At 39.9% G+C, this 12,668-nt stretch overlaps 2 protein-coding genes across 2 annotated transcripts; one reads left to right on the forward strand and one right to left on the reverse strand.

The window, feature by feature from the left end:
* The first annotated feature begins 709 nt into the window (after window positions 1-709).
* Window positions 710-7,552, forward strand: LOC111959787 (uncharacterized). Its single transcript, XM_023981584.2, has 6 exons — window positions 710-741; window positions 1,027-1,265; window positions 1,901-2,171; window positions 6,630-6,652; window positions 6,882-7,130; window positions 7,227-7,552. Exons 1-6 carry the CDS (start codon window positions 723-725, stop codon window positions 7,506-7,508), a joined length of 1,083 nt encoding a protein of 360 aa, XP_023837352.2. The 5' UTR covers window positions 710-722; the 3' UTR covers window positions 7,509-7,552.
* On the reverse strand, window positions 3,344-4,270 carry LOC111959403 (gamma-crystallin M3-like). Its single transcript, XM_023980917.1, has 3 exons — window positions 4,167-4,270; window positions 3,799-4,047; window positions 3,344-3,669 (listed from the first exon to the last, which is right to left on the reverse strand). The coding sequence occupies exons 1-3, from the start codon at window positions 4,179-4,181 to the stop codon at window positions 3,388-3,390; spliced, it is 546 nt and encodes a 181-aa protein (XP_023836685.1). The 5' UTR covers window positions 4,182-4,270; the 3' UTR covers window positions 3,344-3,387.
* Window positions 7,553-12,668: the final 5,116 nt, after the last annotated feature.

Below are 12,668 nucleotides of genomic sequence, written 5' to 3' on the forward strand. Positions count from 1 at the left end.
ATATTTTTCATTATTGTTGTGGAAAGACATTTGCACTATGTCAGTTCCCACATATTTAGGTCACTTGTGGGAAATGGGACTGACGTTTGTATATCTCTTGAGAAAGGGAGCAATTGATTCAGTATAATATTGGCAGTTCAATGTTTAAACTCACTTTCCTGAAATGTGCTGATTATTATCATAATAAAAACCAGCGTTTTGTGTTTTTGTAAGGCACTCCTAGACGGTAGACTAATGAAAGGTAGACTCCTAAATGGTAGACTCCTAAACGGTAGACTCCTAAATGGTAGACTCCTAAACGGTAGACTCCTAAATGGTAGACTAATAAACAGTAGACTCCTAAACGGTAGACTCCTAAATGGTAGACTCCTAAATGGTAGACTAATAAACAGTAGACTCCTAAACGGTAGACTTCTAAAAATTAGAGTCCTAAGCGATAGACTCCTAAATGGTAGACTCCTAAAAGGTTTACTCCTAAATGTTAAGAAATGGTCTCTGTTCTCTACATTCCTGCTTCCTCCGTGTGTCTTCAGCTGGTCCTCAGTGCCATGGGAACTCCTTTATGGTAAGTCACGATAGTACCAAAAAAAATGATGACGATTGCAGACCTGCTTATTCATCAGGTTCCAGAAAATGTCAATAACAAAACCCCGCTGCTGTCCGTATAAAAGCCCCCTGGCAGCTCCAGGTCGTTGGACAGAATCCCACAAACAACATCAAACATGGGCAAGGTATGTACAGGTCAGCCAAATGTGGGTCAACCTGTCAGTCCTCTAACGCAGCACAGTCATATTCATCTGGGATTCAACTAATGGAAAAGAACAGCAGACAGCTTGAAATGGGATCAAGATAAACAAAGATGGATAATTAGATCATTACATATAGTCGGGTGACTGTGTCTTTTCAAGCATGATGAAAGCAACAGCTTAGTGACACTAATCCTGTGTATTAGTAACAAAACTTCACAGAACTTCAGCAAACAACTTGAGAAAGTGAATTGAACATTTGATGTGTGGTCTCTTTCAGATCATTTCTACAAGGACAGGAACTTCCATGGCCGCTCTTATGAGACCAGCCAGGACTTCCTCGACATGTCCTCCTACATGTCTCGCTGCCAGTCCTGCAGGGTGGAGAGCGGCTGCTTCATGGCGTACGAGCGCCTCAACTTTATGGGAAACCAGTTCTTCCTGAGGAGGGGAGAGTACTCAGACTACATGCATATGGGAATGAATGACTCTGTCCTCTCCTGCCGTATGATCCCTCAGGTAGGAGAAAGACTCAGTGATCCATATATCTCAATACAATATCTCTGGGGATATTTTATAATCTGTGTATTTCTGCTTAAACCAGCTTGATTTGATTTGATTTATTAGGTTCCCCATTAGCCTACGCCAATGACGACAGCTAGTCTTACTGGGGTCCGACATATAGCGAAAAATACATTACAGACAAAAAACTTTACAATTGACATACTGTAACTGTAATATCCTATATATATTGGTTTGGATTGCTTGTGTTGTTTTATAAACTAATGTGATTTTCTTCTGGGAAATTCCGATCTCCAAACGTCTCTAATTCATGTTACAATGGATGCTGTAAGGAGCTATTGATGTCTACACAGATACAGTTGAATGTGACGGAACATTTAAAATCCACGCTATGTGGTATTAATAATATGAAACACTTTAGCAGAGGCTCTTACCAAGAGCAACTCGGTTTAAGTGCCTTGCCCAGGGGCAATTTGGCAGATTTTTCACCTAGTCTGTGCTAGGATGCAAAACCAGTGACTTTCTGGTTACTGGCCCAACGCTCTTAACCGCTAGGCTACCTGGCACACTTTAATTGGAATTACAGCTGTAAAGAAGTGGTGATTATGAGCATGATTTATTTTGCACAACAGCTCAGAGGATCCTTCAGGATGAGAGTCTACGAGAAGGAGAACTTCGGAGGTCAGATGTACGAGATGATGGAGGATTGTGAGTCCTTCCAGGACCGTTACCGCATGGCCAACTGCGAGTCTGCCCAGGTCATGGAGGGACACTGGCTGATGTACGAGCAGCCCCACTTCAGAGGCAGGATGATTTACATGAGGCCCGGAGAGTACAGAAACCTCAGGGAGATGGGAAGAAGCGGAATGAGATATAGTTCTGTGAGACGCATCATGGAATCCTGTTAAATCTTTTCATTTGTAGCCCTTTTCAATAGTGAAACACGTAGTGGAAATGCAATAAAATACCATCTAAGAACATTTTTGTATCTGCACACCTTTATTGTAAATTATTATGGTTTTTGATGTATTTTCTGATTTATTTAGAATTTAATGAATGACTGGTTGTTCCTCTCAAAATACAACCGAAAATGATTTGTCCACTTGGCTGTAGTTGATTCCCCAAGACAAACCTTGGGTATTTAGTTCCCTTACTGAGATACTTCATCGATATGTTTTGTCAGCATTATATTTTTCAAGTCAATTTATTGATTAAAAAAATTGGGGTTGCTTCAGATGTGCTATAAAATCAAACATCACATTTTAAGTGGAATATAACATAATAACGTGACTTAACAATAACATTTAAATACCATTTCAATCACACTCAGATTATGTATCACTGTTTGAATAAGCATTGGATCAAAACAAAATGACCAAATAGCATGAAAAGTTATGAAAGACTATTTCAAATACAGTTGTATTACTTATGGATAAATTAGATTTTCTGACAGCACAGCTCTTTAGAGGAGAAAAATACCAATGCAAATGTTGTAGCTACTATAAAATAGGTGTACTTATATTTGTTTTTTTGTTTAGATTTTTACTCAGATCATTGGACTATGCACTTAGCCTTCAAGAAACAAATGGAAATATGTTTTGTTTGCAAGGCTTAGCTTACATTGAACAATAAGGGTCCAAAAACGAAGTGCTTGGAACCTTACTATTCTCTCCATATATGCCATCCCTTTGAAATAATAACCCAGAAACATTGAATGCTATTTCATTGCTATGCAGATGAAAGACAAATCTACTTGTCAATACAATCAGATGATACATTAAAGACATAAAGTATTTTCAGCACAAGCTACAGCCAGTGAGTTGATTGTTACTTTAGGTATACAGATTTATCTTTTATTATCAATATGTTCTCTCTTTTTTATGATGCCCTCTGCAATTCTATATATTTGATAGCAATGGTGCTTGACCATCTTAATTTATGCTTTTAGGTATTTTCTAATTTTCACAGATAGAATAAATGTTGTATACCATGTCATATCATATCTTATACAATGTAAGTTATATTTCAGAATGAAGAGGAGGTATGTGATGATCAAGTAAGACAAATACTGTAAGTAGTGTTTTTGCACATTTATTTGAACAATTGACAATCAGATGATTTAGCATATGTCGGTGATACGCCTCATGCTCATGAACCTCATGCCCTTGGCCCCCATGCCCATATCCTTGAAGCTCCTGTACTCTCCAGGCCTCATGTACATCATCCTGCCTCTGAAGTGGGGCTGCTCAAACATCAGCCAGTGGCCATCCATAACCTGGGCAGACTGACAGTCAGACATGCGGTAACGATCCTGGATGGAGTCACAGTCATCCATCAGCTCCATGCTCTGACCTCCAAAGTTCTCCTTCTCGTAGATCTTCATTTTATAGGATCCTCTGTGCTGTTGGTGGAGAATTTTATTAAATTGTATTAATTCCAAAGTATGACATTTTTAAAGCCTACTTTGTAATTTAAAGGAAGAAATGCTATTTCTTCCTTTAAGAAAGGAAGAATGCTATTTCTTCCGTACCATGGGGATCATACGGCTGGACCTGATGCAGTCGCTCTGGCTCATGCCCATCAGGCGCTGGTTGTCGGGGTACTCTCCTCTTCTGACCAGCATCTGGTGTCCCATGAAGTTGGGGCGCTCGTAGACCATAAAGCAACCGTTCTCAACCCTGCAGGAGTTGCACCTGCTCAGGTAGGAGGACATGTCGGGGCAGTCCTGGCTGGTCTCATAGGAACGACCCTGGAAGTTCTTGTCCTCGTAGAAGATGATCTGCAGAAAAGCTTTTAGAATGCTATACAACACCTACGCATAATTAAGCTGCAGTAGACACACATCAAAAGCAGTCATTTAGTTAGAATGATATGAACGTTTGTTTAAATGCCACCTACCCTGCCCATGGTCATGGTGGCTGTTGGTTGTTTAAACTTGACTGTAAATGCTTGTGCCACCCTTGCCCTTTTATACTTTGTTAGATGCCCACAGCATATGTAACCACATTGTATTCAATTCCTGAGTCATCACCATGTAATCTACTGTAAACAGAAGCAGTTTCAATATGATTGGTTTTAGTAGTGTTTGCATAATATTTTAAAGAGTTAGTATACTGTGGTAAATGAAACATGTAAATGACTTACCTATGGCTTTGATGATCATGGAACGTTAACTATGATTCCTAACTCTCAACAATTCGTACATCACCTAGAAGTAGAGATGGAGGTTGGCACACTGCCAACTGTGCCAACTGAGCAAAGCAAAAAGCCGCTTCACTGGGACACTGAGTATTGGTCTGCCCCTATTTTTGCTACGTTGCAGGAAATAACTCTGTGATACCTGGGGTTGCAATCTCATGACACCTGTTGCTATGATTTTCCATGTTTGGCCACCGAAAGTGCACACAATTGTGAATAGAACTTCATTGTTAGTACTACATTGAACACTTCACACTTAAAATGTACCCCAAAAAAATAATTAAAAAAGGATTGCAGTCAGTCCTATTTGTATTTGTTTTGATTAAGGATCCCAATTAGATCCTGCCAAGGCAGCAACTAATCTTCCTGGGGTTCAGCAACATTATGGCAGTTATATACAATTACAAATATTACATGACATTACATTTCCTAAAACTTTTCACAACACATTAAGTGTGTGCCCTCAGGCCTAGGACTAAAGTACAATAATCCCTAGTCTAAGCTAAATCACTTGGAGTCAACAGTAATGTGTTGAATGCAAGCATTATGTACTATAAAAAAATGATTTAGTTCAAGAGACAGAGTTATTGTAGTTCCTCAAATACCATCAACATAAGCAGGGTTTTGAAGACTTTGGGAACGGATTTAATGAAGATTGCTTGGTATCCCATCCTCCCCTAGTGCCATTATTGGCACCAAAGGAATTACAAATATTTCCATTTTATTCTATTTTGTGTTGTGCCTTTCTGACTTAAAATACAATAAAGATCCTGAGGTTTGATATGACTATTTTTATACAATATTATTGAAAAACATGACAATTAGATGAAACATTACAACAAAGTAGGTCGAAGAAAAAATCTAAATATTTGTTTTTTAAAATAAAACAAAGTAGGTCGATACCAACAGTGATGTAGTGGTAAAAAATAGGTGGGTAAACTCTGATTGCCGGTCACGGTGAAAAAAGTACCACTCCCTATACTTTCAATGCATTTTTCTGCAAACGGTGGGTAAACTGTTGGGCAAACTGTGTTTACTTGCGTTTACCCTGCACTACACCACTGGATACCAACCTTAACCAAAGTTAGTGACTTAAAGGGGCAATCTGCAGTTGCTACATCCATTTTTGTATTTATAAATAAATGATACATACTCAATGATGCTTGAAGAATATAACTTAGAAATGCCCTATGAGCTTAGTTGTCTTACCACATCAGAACCAAAAACATAAGGTTGTTTTACTCCAATGTTTGTAAACAATGTGAATGTAAACAAACACTGTATAGCTTCAAAACATGGTTAAAACGATAATGTTGATATCATGGATGTTCCGTTGTCGCATCCATAACTCTGTCTATGATTTTGAGTGGTTACATTTCTCCAGCCCAATCCCTCAGACTTGAATCTTTGTTTTCATTTCAGCAATGTTCTACTTGCGATGTATTAGACGGCTTGCTCAAGATTGATGTAAAAAAAAATTGACTGGGGCTGATTTGCTTGATCCTTCCTTTCTGCAGCTTTCTGCTCCTCTGATCGCAGAATTTTTAACACCTATTTAACCTTAAAATGATTTCTGGTACCATCATCAGGGTCTGGAAGGTGGCCCATATACTTCCCCTTCACTCCCCCTTGAAGAATGTGTTTGTTTCATATGATTGTGTTTTGCTTTTCGTGTTTTGTGTTTGCTTTTCGTGTATTGATGTGTATATAGATATGTATAGTGTAATTGATGTGTACATAGATGTGTATAGTGCAATTGTTGGGTGTATAGATATGTATAATGTAATTTATGTGTATATAGATATATATAGTGTAATTGGTGTTTATAGAAGTGTTGGGCAGGTCGTCACTGTAAATAAGAATGTGTTATTAATTGACTAACCTGTATAAATAAAGGTAAAAACAAAAAAAGACAGAACAGTCGATACATTCGCTGCCCCCGTGCACCTGTTCCCCATAGCAACGGGTTTCAGTTGGCACTGCCCCAGATGCATACAATCTGGAATAATAACCATTTACAGACTGATTTAACAAACTTTACAGCACGCTATGCTGTGTTGCTGAGTTAGGCATTAAAAACAATGGACCATAGATCATTTAGCAATCAAGTTGAGTATAAAAGTGACAGGGGAGGATGAGTGAGCAAAGTACCATTGTTGTCAGTGATAGGAGAAATCATGGGCAAGGTAGGATAACTATATATATTGTGGACTTCCATGGGTAGGTCAAAGTCTGCACTGACACGAACAATTCAATACGTTATTAAGTAAAAATCATGTAAATTATAAAATACAGAAATGTGAGTGAACACACCTAGATGGAGTTCACTTTTATGTAAGTGATCATATTTGAGTTACCACATAGCTCATTGAAGATGTGTATTTTAACAACTTTATAAAAACCATATCTTCCTAGATCATCTTTTACGAGGACAAGAACTTCCAGGGTCGTTCCTATGAGACCAGCAACGATTGCCCTGAGCTGACCTCCCACCTGAGCAGGTGCAACTCCTGCAGGGTTGAGAACGGTTGCTTTATGGTCTACGAGCGCCCCAACTTCATGGGACACCAGATGCTGGTCAGAAGAGGGGAGTACCCCGACAACCAGCGCCTGATGGGCATGAGCCAGAGCGACTGCATCAGGTCCAGCCGTATGATCCCCATGGTAAGAAGAGCTAATGTGTCATGGTTCAATTCAGTGTGTTGTTTATTTCATTTACCACACATAGATACGTCATTCCAATCAAATTCCCCAAAACAGCACAAAGGAAACTACAGGATGAGGATCTACGAGAAGGAAAACTTCGGAGGTCAGATGCACGAGATGGTGGACGACTGTGACTCCATCCAGGGGCGTTACCGTATGTCCGACTGCCAGTCCTGCAACGTGATGGATGGCCACTGGCTGATGTACGAGCAGCCCCACTTCAGAGGCAGGATGATCTACCTGAGGCCTGGAGAGTACAGGAGCCTGAGTGATATGGGCTTGGGCCCCATGGACATGAGAATCGGCTCCATCAGACGTATCATGGACTCCTGTTAAACCCCCATCAAGCTCCACCTAATCCTAATAAATATATGCTTCTATCTGTTGTAAGACTTTTGCTCTTTTACTCCCTTCAGAACAAGTGTTCAGTATTGTACTTGTCAAATAATGTAGACTTCATGTAGCAGCCTTAGATCAACAGATACTGCATTAAGACTTCACTTTCAACCAGATCTCGCATACTTCAGATGTACAATTCATATTTAAAAAAACGATTGTACTCTAGGTTTGAGAGATGTTCTGGTTAGGGTTCCATCCCGAGAATAAATCCCTTTTTCTCTCTGGTAACCCGGTATTTCCCGCCAAAACCGGAAATGTAATTCTAAAGCTTTATAAATCATTATAAAGTATTATAAATCATATAAATGTCTAGATTTGATTAGAGCTTTAATCAGCATGAGCATTCAAATCTGATGCTACCTGAGCCTGATGTGCCATATATTAAATACATGTTATGAGCCCTACTTTAACAACATTTAATGAGCACAAGCCCAAAGAAGCCCAAATGATTGTGCCTTTATCCAATACATATGTGATATAGGCACATTACGCACGACAGAAAAACATAAAAGCAAATAGATGTAGCAAGCTATATATGCTCTCTTGGGTAAATACATTAAACAAGCTTCAGTAGGCTAAACTTTTTGAGTGTCAACTGTATTACTGTACTGTATTGCATTATACTGTATTATATGGACTGGAATTACGCACATCATTCAAACCATGATAAAGAAGAAGAGAACATGTGAAACTGGTGCAGCACATGTTACCTATGAAGGTACAAGTATTGGCTAGCGAATTAGATTTTAATTTTGAAATATAATTGGGCTTATTTGTATAATTAGCAGGCTGACGCATATATACAGTTGAAGTCGGAAGTTTACATACACCTTAGCCAAATACATTTAAAGTTTTTCACAATTCAAATCAAATCAAATCAAGTTTATTTTATATAGCCCTTCGTACATCAGCTAATATCTCGAAGTGCTGTACAGAAACCCAGCCTAAAACCCCAAACAGCAGAGCAATTGCCAGCACGGTGTAGAAGCACGGCGGCTAGGAAAAACTCCCTAGAAAGGCCAACTTAGGAAGAAACCTAGAGAGAACCAGGCTATGAGGGGTGGCCAGTCCTCTTCGCTGTGCCGGGTGGAGATTATAACAGACATGGCCAAGATGTTCAAATGTCATAAATGACCAGCATGGTCAAATAATAATCAGGAGTAATGTCAGTTGGCTTTCATAGCCGATCATTAAGAGTATCTCTACCGCTCCTGCGGTCTCTAGAGAGTTGAAACAGCAGGTCTGGGACAGGTAGCACGTCCGGTGGACAGGTCAGGGTTCATAGGGCGCAAATGGCATTTAATCCTGGTAATTCCCTGTCTTAGGTCAGTTAAGATCCTCACTTTATTTTAGAATGTGAAATGTCAGAATAATAGTAGAGAGAATGTTTATTTCAGCTTTTATTTATTTCATTACATTCCAGTGGGTCAGACGTTTAATACACTCAATTAGTATTTGGTAGCATTGCCTTTAAATTGTTTAACTTGGGTCAAACGTTTCAGGTAGCCTTCCACAAGCTTCCCCACATAAGTAGTTGGTGAATTTGGCCATCCTCTGACAGAGCTGGTGTAACTGAGGCAGGTTTGTAGGCCTCCTTCTCGCACACACTATTCAGTTGCCCACACTTTTATATATGGATTGAGGTCAGGCTTTGTGATGGCCACTCCAATACCTTGACTTTGTTGTCCTTAAGCCATTTTGCCACAACTTTGGAAGTATGTTGGGTCATTGTCCATTTGGAAGACCCATTTTCAGCCAAGCTTGAACTTCCTGACTGATGTCTTGAGATGTTTCCTCATTATCCACATAATTCTCCTCACTCATTATGCCATCTATTTGTGAAGTGCACCAATCTCCTGCTCAGCAAAGCACCCCACAACATGATGCTGCACCCGGGCCTCACGTTGGGATGGTGTTCTTCGGCTTGCAAGCCTCCCCCTTTTCCCTCCAAACATAACGCTGTCATTATGGCCAAACAGTTCTATTTTTGTTTCATCATACCAGAGGACATTTCTCCAAAAAGTACGATCTTTGTCCCACGTGCAGTTGCAAACCGTAGTCTTTTTTGTACTTTTGTCCTGCTTCCCCCAGCTCTTCACAAGGTCCTTTCTGTTGTTTGGGATTGAATTGCACTTTTCGCACCAAAGTACGTTCATCTCTAGGAGACAGAACGCGTCTCCTTCCTGAGCGGTATGACGGTGCGTGGTCCCATGGTGTTTATACTTGCGTATTATTGTTTGTACGAATGAACGTTGGTACTTCACGCGCGATATGTGGAGAATCTAGACTTCCGAATGCGAATGAACAGAATTGTGGAGGTCTACAATTTCTTTTCTGAGGTCTTGGCTGATTTCTTTTGATTTTCCCATGATGTCAAGCAAAGAGGCACTAAGTTTGAAGGTAGGCCTTGAAATACATCCACAGGTACACCTCCAATTGACTCAAATGATGTCAATTAGCCTATCAGAAGCTCATAAAGCCATGACATAATTTTATGGAATTTTCCAAGCTGTTTAAAGGCACAGTCAACTTAGTGTATGTAAACTTCTGACCCACTGGAATTGTGATACAGTGAAATAATCTGTCTGTAAACAATTGTTGGAAAATGACTTGTGTCTTGCGCAAAGTAGATGTCCTAACCGACTTGCCAAAACTATAGTTTGTTAACAAGAAATTTGTGGAGTGGTTGAAAAATGAGTTTTAATGACTCCAACCTAAGTGTATGTAAACTTCCGACTTCAACTGTACCTTTCATAATGTTTCCCCAAATGTTATTAGCCTACCTCTTCTTTCTCTCTCTGTTGTTGCTTCATTCCTTTCTCGCTTTCAACAGTTATATGAAATACGTTTCATTGTCCTGATCTTCATCATTCAAATGACAACCTTGAATAATATAATAATAATATAGGACTAGAATTAGATGCAGAAGGCTTTCACTTCTCTTCATGAAGATTGAATGCCTATGGTTCTGAATAAATAATTGCTACATCCGTGAGTTCTATTGGCTGCTGTATTTAACATTCAGCAAAAAAGAGGTTGCGTCCCTCTTCAATTTTTTTATTGATATAAGAAATGCGAGAAGAAAAAGAAATGATGTCTAGCAAGCTATTCTAGTCTAGCTTTTCCGTGAGAGAGTGCTCAGCTGTGCACTGATTTAAAGCAATGATAGATATTGGAGTTATAGGCTGTTCTAAAACTCTGCAGCTGCAATAAAAAAGAAAACATCTTCATAATTAAAAAACAAGGTGACCCCCGAATGCCAGATGGAGACGTGTATTCGGTCTTTATATTACTATAGCATAGGCTACGCTGCAGCAAATGTAGGCCTACATGTCACAAGAAAAAAAAGTTACCAAGATGAGATGATAGGTCTACACATGCATAGTGAACTGCACTCCATACTGAGATGGGCTGTCTGTCCCCACCCTGAGGGTTGATGATTCATGCAGAGGCGTTAGAAAAGACTGATTTAGACATCACATGTAATTTAACTGTTCCATTTCACGCCATGCTGTTCATATAAATAATTTATTATAATTTACTGGTTTCTCACAGTTATTTATCCCGGGAAAAGGGACTGGTTTTGGGTGGTAAATCCTGGTAAATCCCGTAACCAGGTTTTTAAGCCTTGAGACAATTGAAACATGGATTGCAGTCAAGAACTGCAATGCTGCTGGGATTTTCATGCTCAACAGTTTCCCATGTGTATCAAGAATGGTCTACCACCCAAAGGACATCCAGCCAACTTGACACAACTGTGGGAAGCATTGGAGTCAATATGAGCCAGCAGGCCAGCATCCCTGTGGAATGTTTTGGACCCCTTGTAGAGTCCATGCCCCAACGAATTGAGGCTGTTCTGAGGGAAAAAGGGAATGCAACTCAAGGTTAGGAAGGTGTTCCTAATGTTTTGTTTCCTCAGTATATGTTGAAGTATTACAAAAGAGAAGTCAACATGTGGATACAGTATATGGGAAGTTGGACAACAGGTTACTGAAACACCAGACATGTTTTTGTTTGACTCGGTGAGTGTCATATTTTTGTTAGCTAACTTTTAAACTAACCCTAACCTTATCTAGTCACTAGCAAGCCTGACCATAAACTTAACCTAACTCTAAACTTAATCTAACCCTGACCTTAACCTAACCCTGACCATAAACTTAACCTAACTCTAACCTTAACCTAACTCTAACCTTAACCTAACCCTGACCATAAACTTAACCTAACTCTAACCTTAACCTAACTCTAACCTTAACCTAACTCTAACCTTAAACTGGAGCTAGAATACTAACAGTTGTCCCGCTTCCCAAATGTTCACATGTTGACATTTGAGAGTGAAAATAAGAGATTTGACTTTAATGGAGATAAATATTAGTATGTAATCCAAGAGAGTTAGACTGTGTATGGAATGGACATGTTGCTGTTGTAATGCATTCGCGAATAAGGGAGTCTGACAACGTTACTGCTGGTGTAAATGTCCAATGTTTACTTCACCATTAGCATTTCATACGTGGTGCATCTTGTGTCACACTTAATGATGTCCCCATACACCCCACTTATAGTGTACTAGTTCCGGTGTAACCCCCGCCCATCTATATCCCCCTTCTTTTAATTTGAAACAACAACAATGTTCAATGTATCTCACAGGCCATTGTTCAACACCCATCTGTCTTATTGCTTTGGAATGAACATAGTGGCCATACTTGGGATTGGGCTTGCTTGTCCTCCCATACGGTGTGACTATCGCCAGCTAGCGAGAGAGCTGGCTCAGGTCAAACTGTTTCAGACACAGCTTCAGTGTCAGGGGCAGTGGGACAGGTTCACTTTTTTCTCTTTTTCCTTCACTTTTCCCTGTACTCTCCCCTTTTCCCCCCACAGTTTTGTGCTCAGGGTCCAGTTCTTAGCACCAGCAACAGGTGCCGACGGTTCCTCACATAGTTTGCGCCTTCTGAGGTGGCAACGTAGCTGTCTCTACGCAGGAGACAGCAAGCCTTCCCGGGAAGCAAAGCAGCATGGATATTGGGCCTCTTTTCGCTGAATGCACAGCGCTCCGCCAACCCGTTTGACTGAATGAGTTCGAAATCCCATGTTGAGGCAAAA

This window comes from Salvelinus sp. IW2-2015, linkage group LG36, assembly GCF_002910315.2.
Source record: "Salvelinus sp. IW2-2015 linkage group LG36, ASM291031v2, whole genome shotgun sequence".
NCBI classification, from domain to species: Eukaryota; Metazoa; Chordata; class Actinopteri; order Salmoniformes; family Salmonidae; genus Salvelinus; species Salvelinus sp. IW2-2015.